The sequence below is a fragment of the Ranitomeya imitator genome, chromosome 5 (genome assembly GCF_032444005.1).
Source record: "Ranitomeya imitator isolate aRanImi1 chromosome 5, aRanImi1.pri, whole genome shotgun sequence".
In the NCBI taxonomy this organism is placed as follows: Eukaryota; Metazoa; Chordata; class Amphibia; order Anura; family Dendrobatidae; genus Ranitomeya; species Ranitomeya imitator.
Window position 1 is genome coordinate 316203836 of NC_091286.1, and position 12878 is coordinate 316216713.

A 12878-nucleotide genomic window follows, 5' to 3' on the forward strand; every position below is an offset into this window, starting at 1 on the left:
GTATACTCCATTAACTGTGCATACCCAATTCACTTGTCAATCAACATGCCAGACAGGTGAGCTCCGTCATATACACTTTTAGGAGAGGAAAAAAATATTGTGATCACTATTTTATATATTATAGCTTTCAGTTTTATGATAAGTAGCGACAACACTTGCACTGCAATCATTTAATTGTGTTAGGTTTGAAAGTAAGGGTACCGTCACACAGTGCAATTTTGATCGCTACGACGGCACGATTTGTGACGTTCGAGCGATATAGGTACGATATCGCAGTGTGTGACACGCTCTTGCGATCAGGGACCCCGCTGTGAATCGTACGTCGTAGCGCATCGTTTGAAACTTTCTTTCGTCGTCTAGTGTCCCGCTGTGGCGGCATGATCGCATGGTGTAACAAAGGTGTGCACGATATTGTATACGATGTAAAGGGCGGAGGAGCTGGCTACGTAGGAGCGCTGAATTCTCCACCTCCCGTGTGCTGATTGGGCGGTACAATACTGTGCGCTCATTCGACAGACAAAGGACTATTGTTCACAGCGGATAAAACCGGAGCTCTCGAGCGCGCTATTCATTTCTCTCTGTAGCACGTGCTGTAAACAGAACTCCTAAATTCGCTGGATTCCCTGGACTTTTCTAACTACTAGACTTTTACCGCAAAAGGTATGTATAACGCTACAGCGTAGCATATGTTGCGCTTCAACGGGGATAAACGCTGGAGTGTGGTCGATTGTTCCTTTATGGAGAGTACGGTAGGCCTGAGAACCTCAGGTACACAGCTGTAGCGTGGCCCAATTAATTAATCCTTTTACAGATCGGGATGGTTGACTGCCCCATTTAATACCAGTAGTAACATATATAGTTATTAGATCAACGGTCAGAACATTGTTTTGTAAGCACGTGTATTTATTGTACGTTTGTTTTCTTTTTAGGAACTATGCTCACTTCCGATGAGAGTTCTGTTGTTGCTGCTGCCCTGGTGTTTGAGGCAGCACGTCTTCAAGAGGAGAGACGTCCAAAACGAAAACGTCGCATGTGGACCCGGAGCTGGCTGCAGAAAAGATCCACATTGTCACACATGGGTCTCATAAGAGAGTTACGTGACAATAACCCTCATGATTTCCGAAACTACCTTCGGATGTCCGAGGAATTCTTCAAGATAATACTGTCTGCTGTTACGCCACTCATACAAAGGCGTGATACGCCGATGCGTGCAGCCGTGCCCGTGGATGAAAGGTTGGCAGTGACACTGCGGTTCCTGGCAACAGGAAGGTCTCTTCAGGATTTGCAGTTTTCCGCAGCTGTTTCCAGACCTTTCCTGAGCATTATGATTCCGGAGACATGCGAGGCCATTGTGCACAGCTTAAGGCATTATATGGAGGTACTACTATATTTTTTTGGCTGCTGTGTTATGTCGATATATTATACTAGCTATTTAACCCGTTCTACGCCCTGGTTGCGCGCATTTCTATTGGTATATGTTCTACATCCTATCATGTGCTGCTCCCATCCTGCGCCCCCATTCAGACATGTGCTGCTGTGATCCTGCGCCTCCATTCTGACATGTGCTGCTACCATTTTGCGGCTCCATTCTGATATGTGCTGCTCCAACCCTGCGCCACCCTTCTATTATTTGCTGCTCCCAACGTAATTTTAGTGATTATATAATTTCGATATATTGTTTAGCACCCCCTCTCATTCACCGAAGCCATCTGATAAAATGGCTGCCTGCATACTCAGGGTTGTTGACTTTGTTATACTAATCCATACTGCGCCTCAATCACTGTAGGATGTCATCATGAGAGTGTATGTGCATAATATATTTGACCTAAATTGTACATGTTTCCTTCTCATCTTGCAGTTTCCCAAGACGGCGGATGACTGGAAGAGGATTGCTTCCGATTTTGATGAGCTGTGGCAGTTTCCAAACTGCGGTGGTGCATTAGATGGAAAGCATGTGCGCATCACGCAACCAGCCAACTCTGGATCCTTTTTTTTCAACTACAAAGGATATTTCAGTGTGATCCTCATGGCCCTTGTCAATGCGAACTATGAGTTTGTCGATGTGGATGTTGGCATGAATGGTCGAGTCTCCGATGGTGGAGTTTTTGAACACACTTCATTTGGGGAAGGCTTGAGGAACAATGAACTGCTGTTGCCACTAAATGAAGACACAAAAGCAAACCTAAATTTTGTCTTCATCGCTGACGAAGCTTTCCCTCTTCATCCACATTTGCTGAAGCCATTTGCACAGAGAACACTCACACCGGAGCGCAGAATCTTTAATTACCGGTTGTCGAGGGCCCGTCGTGTGGTTGAAAATGCCTTTGGGATTATGGCAAATCGGTTTAGAGTGTTCCACACAGCTATCAACTTGAAGCTGCCGTCTATAGACTTTGTGGTTTTGGCATGCTGTGTGCTCCATAATTTCCTGAGACGTCATGATACGAGCTCCTATTCTCCTCCTTCGTTTATTGATGCAGTGGACGCAAGAACCGGAGATATTGTGCCCGGGGAATGGCGTACACAACCTGATAATTTTACAGCTCTTCAAGCACTTGGATCTGGCAGACAGGCAGACGATGCAAGGGACTGTCGCGAAAAATACTGTCAGTACTTTAATGGTTCTGGAGCTGTACCCTGGCAGGATCGCGCCGTATAAAAAAAAATATTTTTTTTTGCTTTGCTGTCATATAAACCTCTCAAAATTACTTTAAATGTGATGCCTATAAAATGGTCATGTTAACCCTTATAGATTGGTAAACATTAAAGAAAGAATGCGAAGATTTTTTGTTTTTTTTGTAACAATTTCTTGGTTTTAAATTATTTACCAACAAAATATAACATAACCAAAAAAAAAAAAAAAAATTATCTCCTTCCACGGCCCAAGAGGTGTCGCAGCGTCACGCCCTGCTGCTCTACCTGATTCTGGAGGAGCGCTGCTGTCTGCTGCAGGAGCGCTGCTGTCCGCTCCAGGCGCAATTGTCTCGCCAGGAGCTCTCTTACGGTGGGCGGTTCTGTGGATAGAAGAGGTTGGAGAACCAACGTTGATTCCACTGAAAATACATCCCGACCTCTAGGGCAGGAACAAATTTTGTGTGTTGTAAATTTCTATTTGGTCTGGCACCACAGGGCGATGTTAATTGTAATAAATTTTACTGTTTTAGTTGTCTATTGTGACATCCAGCAGAAAACCACTCATATTATGTTGATACTTACGGAGAAGGGACGCCGGTTCATCATTGCCAGAACCTGAGCTGCTAATTTCCCACCCCAGCGATCTGGCCACTGATGCAGCACCTAAAAGGAAATAATAACAGATCTGGTGAACTATGGAACACGCCGTTGGGAAGCGCTCGCTGTTTTGGTCACTTACGTATGTTAGCTTCTGGGGAGAATGCCGCCGACCCGGGGGAGGAAAAGGAGTGGCGGAAGGGAGGTGTTGAGGGTGGTGTAGGGGTGCGAGGGCGTCTGCTGTCTGGTGGAGGCGTGGTAGGCCGCTGGGTCATTACTGCGTCTGTAATGTATTCAAATATTTCCGCTACCCTCTTATGTCCCGTATGCAGTTGAAAAACTGTAATCAATGATTGTTAACTTACGTGACGTCACGGACTGTGGGCTCCCGCTGGTGGTGGATGCTGTGGTGCTGCTGGCAATTGCAGGTACCTGTTGCCGCCGCTGTCTCTCTACACAAAGTTAACAAACGCAATCTTTAAAAACACATGTAGAGTGCTGCAGATCAAAGCTAACAATATACTGAAACATAAAATTTATATCACACTTCACAGGGGTGCGAGGGTGCATGGTCGCAACAGATGGTGGCGGCGTGGTAGGCCGCTGGGTCATTACTGCGTCTGTAATGTCTTCAAATATTTCAGCTACCCTGTTATGTCCCGTGTGATGTTAAAAAAAATGCAATCAATGATTGTGAACTTACGTGATGTCCCGGACTGTGGGCTCCCACTGGTGTCTGAAGATGGGGTACTGGTGGCAATGGTGGGTCTCACTTGCCGCCGCTGTCTCTCTACACCTAAAGTAAAGAATCACAATGTTTACACACAAATGTTGAGTGCTGCAGATCAAAGCTTACAATATACTGAAACATAAAATAGAGATCACACTTTACAGGGGTGCGATACTCTGACATGTCTGTGGGCTCTGGTGTTCAATGGTCTTCCTGTCTTTGGAAAACGTATCATTTCATCAGTAGGCCAACCTCCTTCGATAATATTTTTGGTAAATTAAGAAATTAAAATTTACGGACATCTTAATAATTTCAAGATGGTGGTCGAGATTAGGGAACCACGACAAGTTTTCTCACGGACAACGCATATTCTGCTTGGAAAATAACTACATTTTACAAAAACGGGGCATGTGTTTTAATGCATTTGAGGTCATGTTGGCAACCATGAGCGCAAGCCTCCCTCCCAAACCCCCCCCCCCTCCTGACAGCGTGCATCTCCCAATCCCCCCATACTAGTACTTGCCTCGCCTTGCCTCCGCACGCAACTCAGCAAACATTTGTGGCGTTTTATAGCGTAGGTCAGCCCATTTTTTTCGTAGCTGAAGCTGACTGCGGCAGACGCCAAACCTCCTCTCCATCATTCTGCTAATGCGGCCAAGCACTTCCCGTTTGTGGATGTGTGGGTGGGCAGGGCGGCTCTCCAGACCCTCGTAATCCAGGGCATCCATCTCAGTAATAAAAAAAAGGAGCTCTGGCTGCCCCAGAGGAGCTGAACGCATTCTCGCCGCCATTTTAGATGGAATGACTCTGAACGGCAACGCCCAGAGGAGGAGCTTGACTCCGCCGTACTGCCGACAGATCGGCATCGCAATAGCGTTACCGTTTATGGACAGCGTCACATTTGTGACGGCTGAGCGGTACGGAAGGAACGCACATAGTAAATGCCGTTCGAAGGATGGTTATATAACGCCGGAGCGTCACATAATGTACGCTCGTGGTCTATGACGGCGTGATGACGTTACAGCGTTCCGGCGTGCCTGCGCTAGCTTGTTTTGTATCCCTGACATCGTGATAATGGCTGCCAGTCGCCGTGATCCTCCTTTGGGCATCCCAGAGCTCAAGTTCCTTATTGGAACAATAGATCGGATGCAGTACGAAACAACAGGGCTGGTGCTGCACCGCAACCAGCACAAGGAGGAAGTTGTCTGTGTGGTGTCTGAGGGCCTCAGGAAGCGGTTTGGGATAATTCGCAGCAAGGCCCAGATTGTGAAAAAATGGGGCGATCTCAAGTTCAAAAGCCCAGAGCGCCTGCAGGAGCTTCGCAAGGAGATTCGCAGAGGTCAGTACGCAGGTACCCAAAAGTATGTGGCCCAGTTATGGGGCAGTTTGAACGTTGCAGAGCCACTATGTCCCACAGCTATGGGGCAGTTTGAACGTTGCCACAGCTATGGGGCAGTTTGAACGTTGCCACAGCTATGGGGCAGTTTGAACGTTGCAGAGCCACTATGTGGCACAGCTATGGGACAGTTTGAACGTTGCAGAGCCACTATGTGGCACAGCTATGGAACAGTTTGAACGTTGCCACAGCTATGGGGCAGTTTGAACGTTGCAGAGCCACTATGTGGCACAGCTATGGGACAGTTTGAACGTTGCAGAGCCACTATGTGGCACAGCTATGGGACAGTTTGAACGTTGCAGAGCCACTATGTCCCACAGCTATGGGACAGTTTGAACGTTGCAGAGCCACTATGTGGCACAGCTATGGGACAGTTTGAACGTTGCAGAGCCACTATGTCCCACAGCTATGGGGCAGTTTGAACGTTGCAGAGCCACTATGTGGCACAGCTATGGGACAGTTTGAACGTTGCCACAGCTATGGGGCAGTTTGAACGTTGCAGAGCCACTATGTCCCACAGCTATGGGGCAGTTTGAACGTTGCAGAGCCACTATGTGGCACAGCAAACTGCTGACCGAACTGTTTTTTTTCCTTCACAGAGGCAAAGAGACAGCGCCGCCGCCACGAGGCATCACACACAGCCTCTTCGGGATCTGTGCCCTCCGGGTCAACTGTCCCAGTGCCCTCAGGGTCAACTCCTCCAGATCCTAGTAGGTTCCCACAATAATGTGATTTGGATTTGGTTGCAGGTCCCCTTTCCACCACCCCCCCTCCCCCGTCAGCCAGTGTTGCCATATATGCTAACAGACTTTTTTTTGTTTTGTTTTTTCCTTCACAGAGGCAAAGAGACAGCAACGCCGCCACCACGCAGCACACACAGCCTCTTCGGGATCTGTGCCCTCCGGGTCAACTGTCCCAGTGCCCTCCGGGTCAACTCCTCCAGAGCCTAGTAGGTTACCACAATAATGTGATTTGGTTGCAGGTCCCCTAACCCCCACCACAAAAGTATGTGGCCCAGTTATGGGGCAGTTTGAACGTTGCAGAGCCACTATGTCCCACAGCTATGGGGCAGTTTGAACGTTGCAGAGCCACTATGTGGCACAGCTATGGGACAGTTTGAACGTTGCAGAGCCACTATGTGGCACAGCTATGGGACAGTTTGAACGTTGCCACAGCTATGGGGCAGTTTGAACGTTGCAGAGCCACTATGTCCCACAGCTATGGGGCAGTTTGAACATTGCAGAGCCACTATGTGGCACAGCTATGGGGCAGTTTGAACGTTGCAGAGCCACTATGTGGCACAGCTAACTGCTGACCGAACTGTTTTTTTTCCTTCACAGAGGCAAAGAGACAGCGCCGCCGCCACGAGGCATCACACACAGCCTCTTCGGGATCTGTGCCCTCCGGGTCAACTGTCCCAGTGCCCTCAGGGTCAACTCCTCCAGATCCTAGTAGGTTCCCACAATAATGTGATTTGGATTTGGTTGCAGGTCCCCTTTCCACCACCCCCCCTCCCCCGTCAGCCAGTGTTGCCATATATGCTAACAGACTTTTTTTTGTTTTGTTTTTTCCTTCACAGAGGCAAAGAGACAGCACCACCGCCGCCACGAGGCATCCCGCACAGCCTCTTCTGGATCTGTGCCCTCCGGGTCAACTCCTCCAGATCCTAGTAGGTTCCCACAATAATGTGATTTGGATTTTGTTGCAGGTCCCCTTTCCACCACCCCCCTCCCCCGTCAGCCAGTGTTGCCATCCCCCACCCCCCCTCCCCCGTCAGCCAGTGTTGCCATATATGCTAACAGCCTTTTTTTTGTTTTGTTTTTTCCTTCACAGAGGCAAAGAGACAGCACCACCGCCGCCACGAGGCATCCCGCACAGCCTCTTCTGGATCTGTGCCCTCCGGGTCAACTCCTCCAGATCCTAGTAGGTTCCCACAATTATGTGATTTGGATTCAGTTGCAGGTCCCCTCTTCCCCCCCCCCTCCCCCGGCAGCCAGTGTTGCCATATATGCTAACAGACCTTTTTTTTTTTTTCCCTTCACAGAGGCAAAGAGACAGCGCCGCCGCCGACAGCACGAGGCATTCAACACGGACTCTGATCCCGAAGAGCCCTCCGTGCCTCAACATCCTAGTAGGTTCCCACAATAAAGTTATTTTGATTTTGTGGCAGGCCCACTCTTTCACCCCCAACCCAAACACCCCCCCCCCAAGTCAGTATTGCCTTATATGCTGACTGTTTTTTTTTTCTTTTTTCCTTCATAGAAGCAAAGACACATCGGGAGACTACAGTGTTATTAATGTTATGTTTTTTGACCCACACCTGTCGTCAGTGTGAACAAGGAGGATCTGGAAGCCGGCATAGAAAGGCTTATCCACACTATGGCGCGGATTCAGGAGCAGCACAATGTGGCAATGGAGGAGCTGCAGAAGCTTCGGGACATGTGCCAGCAGTTGGAGGCGGGCCAATAATACATTTTTGGTTGTTACATTAAAAATATTTAGTTAAACTATGATTCCATTTTTTTGTATTAGTTAACTGTACATGAATTTGTTACGTTCATTTGTGCCCTCATACAGTGCTGTGATCGAGACACACCAATCAAACAGTCGTGATAGAATTTCTAATAAAAGCTTTTATTTGAAACATTATTTTAACAAGACAATAAACTAAAAAGTAATGTAAAAGAAGTTAGGAAATCACAAATTGTGATACGACGATTCTTCCGGCTGATAACTTTGGTGCCTGACGGGCGAAGCCATATGTGAAGGTATTGGCGTGTAGGAGTGGTTAGGGGGTGGCTGGCCGAAGTGGGAAACGGGAACATTGTGTCGCATTGGTGTCTGACACTGTGACCAACCATTGTAATATGAGGGCTCTGTCCGCTGCATTGGCCGGGAATAGACCAAACGAGTGTGCTTGTCCAAATCGCCATCTGTACCCTTGTTTACTGCTTCCAATATTAGACGCTCCGCTAGTGTTCTTTGGCTGTCGTCCATTTTGCCCAGTTTGTCAACAACATAGTGTCCAAACCCCTGCAACGCAGGGCTAACATTGTTTGTTAACACCTTTTTTGCAAGGCTCAACAGTTCATGTGAAACGTCTGAGGTGGCTTTCCGTTTCCTTGGACCTTGCCTCGATTGAGTCCTGGCAGGTGCCGCCTCCACTAAATCTGTTGTCGTGCAGTCCTGTGAACAGTCCAGTGTACTGTCCTGCGCACTGTCATCCTGGGGGAAAAAAAAAAAAAAAACAAGTTACGAACCTGGCAACAAAAAGTTTGACCACCATAACCGCATCCAAACTATATATTCGTAGTAGGTAAAAAAAGGTTGTAATATATTTTAAGCTCAGTAATATTCTTTAACCTTCCCATTTACTTTTAACTACACTGTTCTGACTGCTAGGGGAACCTGATGAATATTTTATAGTCTAAATAGTCTCAACAAGAGTACATCGGCAGCTTGAAGCGATACTATTTTCTATATTGCTTAGATGGTATGGTTTAGAAATATCGCCATTTCATACATATTATGTTCCCCATATAATACTTTACTGCGACAGGGTTACTTATGTGGACATGTTTTTGTAATAACTTCAAACTGATGTGATAATCAGAAGTATAAAACATAAAATGCAGAGAAAAATTATGTAATTATAGGACACATTGGTGAACTTTCGTCCAAAGAGCTACTTACTTGTTGCCCTTGTGACTCCTGCTCGGCGTGGTTCTCCGAAACAATTTGTTCCACAGGTGCCAACAAGCGAAAACACGTGGAAGTCCGTGGCACCTCTTGGTCCCTCAGAAAATTCAGATGTTCAAAATACCAAAGCTTTGGCACATAAACATCTTCGGTGGAAGCCCCGGACTTTGTAGTGTGAAGAACCTTGTTAAGCTCCTTCCTCCACACCGTGCGGAGCGCCTGAATTTTCTTTTTAATAACCGCTTCGTTTGCTGGCTCTTCTGGTGCATGACGATTGTAAAGCTCAATGAGCTTTAAATAACCCTCCTGCCTCTTTTCCCTGTTACAATACTCTGGAGATTTGATTTTCCAGAGGCAGGGAAAAGACTGGTATATTTCGATGAATTCCCTGATGAATTCCACACGATTTGACATCTGAAAAATAATTATAAAAAAAAAAAAATTACACGGTTGACAAAGAGTCCTTTAAACAATACTTTTGCCAGTGTGCCAAACGCTTAACAACAACAGCCACACAAAGAGCTCATGCCTACCATCCATTGTTCCATCTGCCACGCCATAGGCCACCATAACCCAAAACAGTGTACCGCCTGCTTCACTACAGCAGCCACACAAATCGCTCATGGTGACCATACATTGTACCATCTGCCACGCTGTAGCTCACCAGACACAACCAGTCACAACCAGTCACAACAGCGTACCATCCGCATCGCTTCAGCGGCGGAACGAAGCGGTCATGCCGACCAAACAGTGTTCCATCTACCACGCTCTAGCCCACCAGTCACAACCAGTCACAACAGCGTACCATCCGCATCGCTTCAGCGGCGGAACGAAGCGGTCATGCCGACCAAACAGCGTTCCATCTACCACGCTCTAGCCCACCAGTCACAACCAGTCACAACCAGTCACAACAGCGTAACATCCGCATCGCTTGTTTCATCTGCCACGCCATAGGCCACCATAACCCAGAACAGTGTACCGCCCGCTTCCCTACAGCAGCCACACAAAGCGCTCATGGTGACCATACATTGTACCATCTGCCACGCTGTAGCTCACCAGACACAACCAGTCACAACCAGTCACAACAGCGTACCATCCGCATCGCTTCAGCGGCGGAACGAAGCGGTCATGCCGACCAAACAGCGTTCCATCTACCACGCTCTAGCCCACCAGTCACAACCAGTCACAACAGCATACCATCGGCATCGCTTCAGCGACGGAACGAAGCGCTCATGACGACAGTACATCGTTCCATCCACTATGCCCAAGCGGTCTAACATACCTCGAAGCTGCGGTGCAAAGCGTGGAATATTCTGTGAAATACTGAATCCGATGTCCTAGTCCAACAAGTGTCCAAGTACAAAGTGAAGAAAGGAAATTTTGAAACCGGTGAGGTGGCTTGGAAACAATAGCGCTCAGGTGACAAATTTTCCAACCAATTATGTGCACAGAACCTGTGGCCTATCAGCACATAGCTAGCAGCTCGACACGCCCCCTAGTGAACAACGTCACGCACAGATTATGCAAAATTTGCTCTGAATCGTCTTGTGTGACACGACCGTACGACTGTCCCATACGACTTCTACATCGCAAATACGTCATGAAATTATCGCTCCAGCGCCGTACATCGTGAAGTGTGACCGCAGTGGAGCGATAATTAAGCGACGATGTAACGTCACAAATCGTGCCATCGTAGCGATCAAAATTGCACTGTGTGACGGTACCCTAACCAGATTCCAGTTCAACCTTTTAAGTTATGTGCACTTTCTTCTGATGTGTCATTGATAAGTATAGATTCATGTACTGGGACTTTTACCAGTTAAACCATTTTCAGATACAATGGTGCTTCTGTGTGCCCTTCACATTTTCGCAGAAATTTGTCCTAAAACCACGTTGAATTTTCACACAAGTCTGAAAAGTAGATAAAGAGAACCAATCAAACAAATAAGGCCAAACAATAGTAGAATACATATATTAAAGTAATTATCATTTTATAGAGGAAAATGATCCAATATGCCATGTCTGTGAGTTGCAAAAAATAGAAACCTTTAGGATTAACAGATAGTTTGAAGGTAAAATTAGTAAAATTAGAGTCTAGTGCTTTCAATCAATGGGATAACATTGAGTGTGATTAGGTAACCCTTTTTGTTTAAAGAACTTGAATCTTTCAAAGTCAGATCTTCAAAATACGTGTCTGTAGAAATGTGTCATGGCATGAACAGAGGAGATTTTTGAGGAACTCAGAAGAAAAGTTGTTGATGCTTATCAGGCTAGAGAAAGTTACAAAACCATCCCCACCAATCCACAGTCAGACACATTGTGTATACATGGAGGAAATTCAAGATCATTATTAACTCTCCCTAGCTGTAGTCAACTAACAAAGATCACTCCAATAGACTGGTGTATGAAAGTCTATAAAGTCACAAAGAAACCCATGGTAACTTCTATGCAACTAAAGGCCTTTCTCCCATTAGCTAGTGACGACTTCACCATCAGGAGGACATTGAACAACAATGGTGTGCATTCAGGATTGCAAGGAGAAAACCACTTCTCTTAAAAAAAACATTGCTACCTGTTTGTAGCTTGCTAAAGATCACCTTGACAAGCCAGAAGGGTATAGGAACAATGTTTTGTGGATGGATGAGACCAAAGTTGAGCTTTTGGTTAAAATAAAAAAATATTAGTTTTGGATAAAGGTGTGGTAGAGGGACCTGAAGCAAGCAGTTCATTGGAGAAAACCCACCAACATAAACATAATAGAGATGAAGATGTTTTATGAGAAGGAATGGACTACAATTTCTACAAACTAATGATTAGGACTAATCAACAATTACAGGAAACATCTAGAAGCAGTTATTGCTGCACAAAGATGTCACACCTGATACTGAAAACAAACGTTTATATACATTTGCCACTTACTGACATGTGATGTTAGACAATTCTCCTCATCAAAAAATATGAAAATATATTTTTTTGTTTGACTCATTTGATTCATTTGTCTAATCTACTTTTAGGACTTGTTAGAAAATGTTATGTAGTTTTAGATCAATTGTCGGTAGAAATGGGGAAAATGTTGAAGGGTTTCCAAACTTTTGAGCACCACTGTATGGATGATTTCATGCAGATTTCTGGAATTAAATGAAAATATTAAACAAAACATAGTATAATACATCTACAACCTGGACTTTTCAGGTTTCCATATTTTTGAGTCATTCCTCATTCATGCTTGGTTCCATAGTGTTGGCTCCGTTTGCTATATCTGAAGATTACCTAAAGAATATGGAATCAATGTTATCATCATAGATGGGTTGACCACATATTAACATACATTTTCCTAGATGTAATGAGCATTTTTTGCAATCTGCAGTATGATATATTGAATGTTTATGGGTTGACCTAGATGGACTTAGTCTTCTTTCAACCTTAAATACTATGTTACTATGTTTATGCAGATAATTTTCCTATTAATTGAAATTGAAATATTAGAGCAATGAATTACAGCCATAATGTGATGGCTATCAAAATTAGCATACGGACCGATCTTCTGACATGTCTTAATTATATTAAAGGGGTTGGTAACTTTCTCTTCTTAGTGCAGCCTTCATCACAAACTGACCAGCACTTCTGTCTTTAAACTCACTTCTGATAGAGGAGCATGTGAGTTCGTCAGTGTCCTCCAATAAAAAACAACTTTCTAATGTGAGGTGTTTTACAATTGGAGGAGGCTGATGGTCTGGTCTGGTCACATGCTCCTCCATCAGGATAAGTGCAGCTCAGTTTGTGAAGAAAACTACATAAAGGAGTGGACATCCCCTTTCAGTT

At 45.6% G+C, this 12878-nt stretch overlaps 1 protein-coding gene and 1 long non-coding RNA gene across 2 annotated transcripts; both read right to left on the reverse strand.

Annotated features, from left to right (window-relative positions):
• Nucleotides 1-3211: 3211 nt before the first annotated feature.
• LOC138680699 (uncharacterized) lies at nucleotides 3212-4166 on the reverse strand. Its single transcript, XR_011321736.1, has 4 exons — nucleotides 3935-4166; nucleotides 3597-3683; nucleotides 3374-3514; nucleotides 3212-3297 (listed from the first exon to the last, which is right to left on the reverse strand). It is a non-coding gene; the product is annotated as an uncharacterized lncRNA (long non-coding RNA).
• Nucleotides 4167-7972: 3806 nt separating this feature from the next.
• LOC138637549 (uncharacterized) lies at nucleotides 7973-10472 on the reverse strand. Its single transcript, XM_069726329.1, has 3 exons — nucleotides 10339-10472; nucleotides 9051-9470; nucleotides 7973-8582 (listed from the first exon to the last, which is right to left on the reverse strand). The coding sequence occupies exons 2-3, from the start codon at nucleotides 9468-9470 to the stop codon at nucleotides 8055-8057; spliced, it is 948 nt and encodes a 315-aa protein (XP_069582430.1). The 5' UTR covers nucleotides 10339-10472; the 3' UTR covers nucleotides 7973-8054.
• Nucleotides 10473-12878: the final 2406 nt, after the last annotated feature.

Bases quoted from the DNA above. Each gene is read 5' to 3' on its own strand.
- LOC138637549 (XM_069726329.1), bottom strand. From the start codon at position 9,470: ATGTCAAATCGTGTGGAATTCATCAGGGAATTCATCGAAATATACCAG. The intron at 8,583-9,050 runs GTAAGTAGCTCT...TTTTTCCCCCAG, and splicing joins AGGAGTCACAAGGGCAACAA to GATGACAGTGCGCAGGACAG.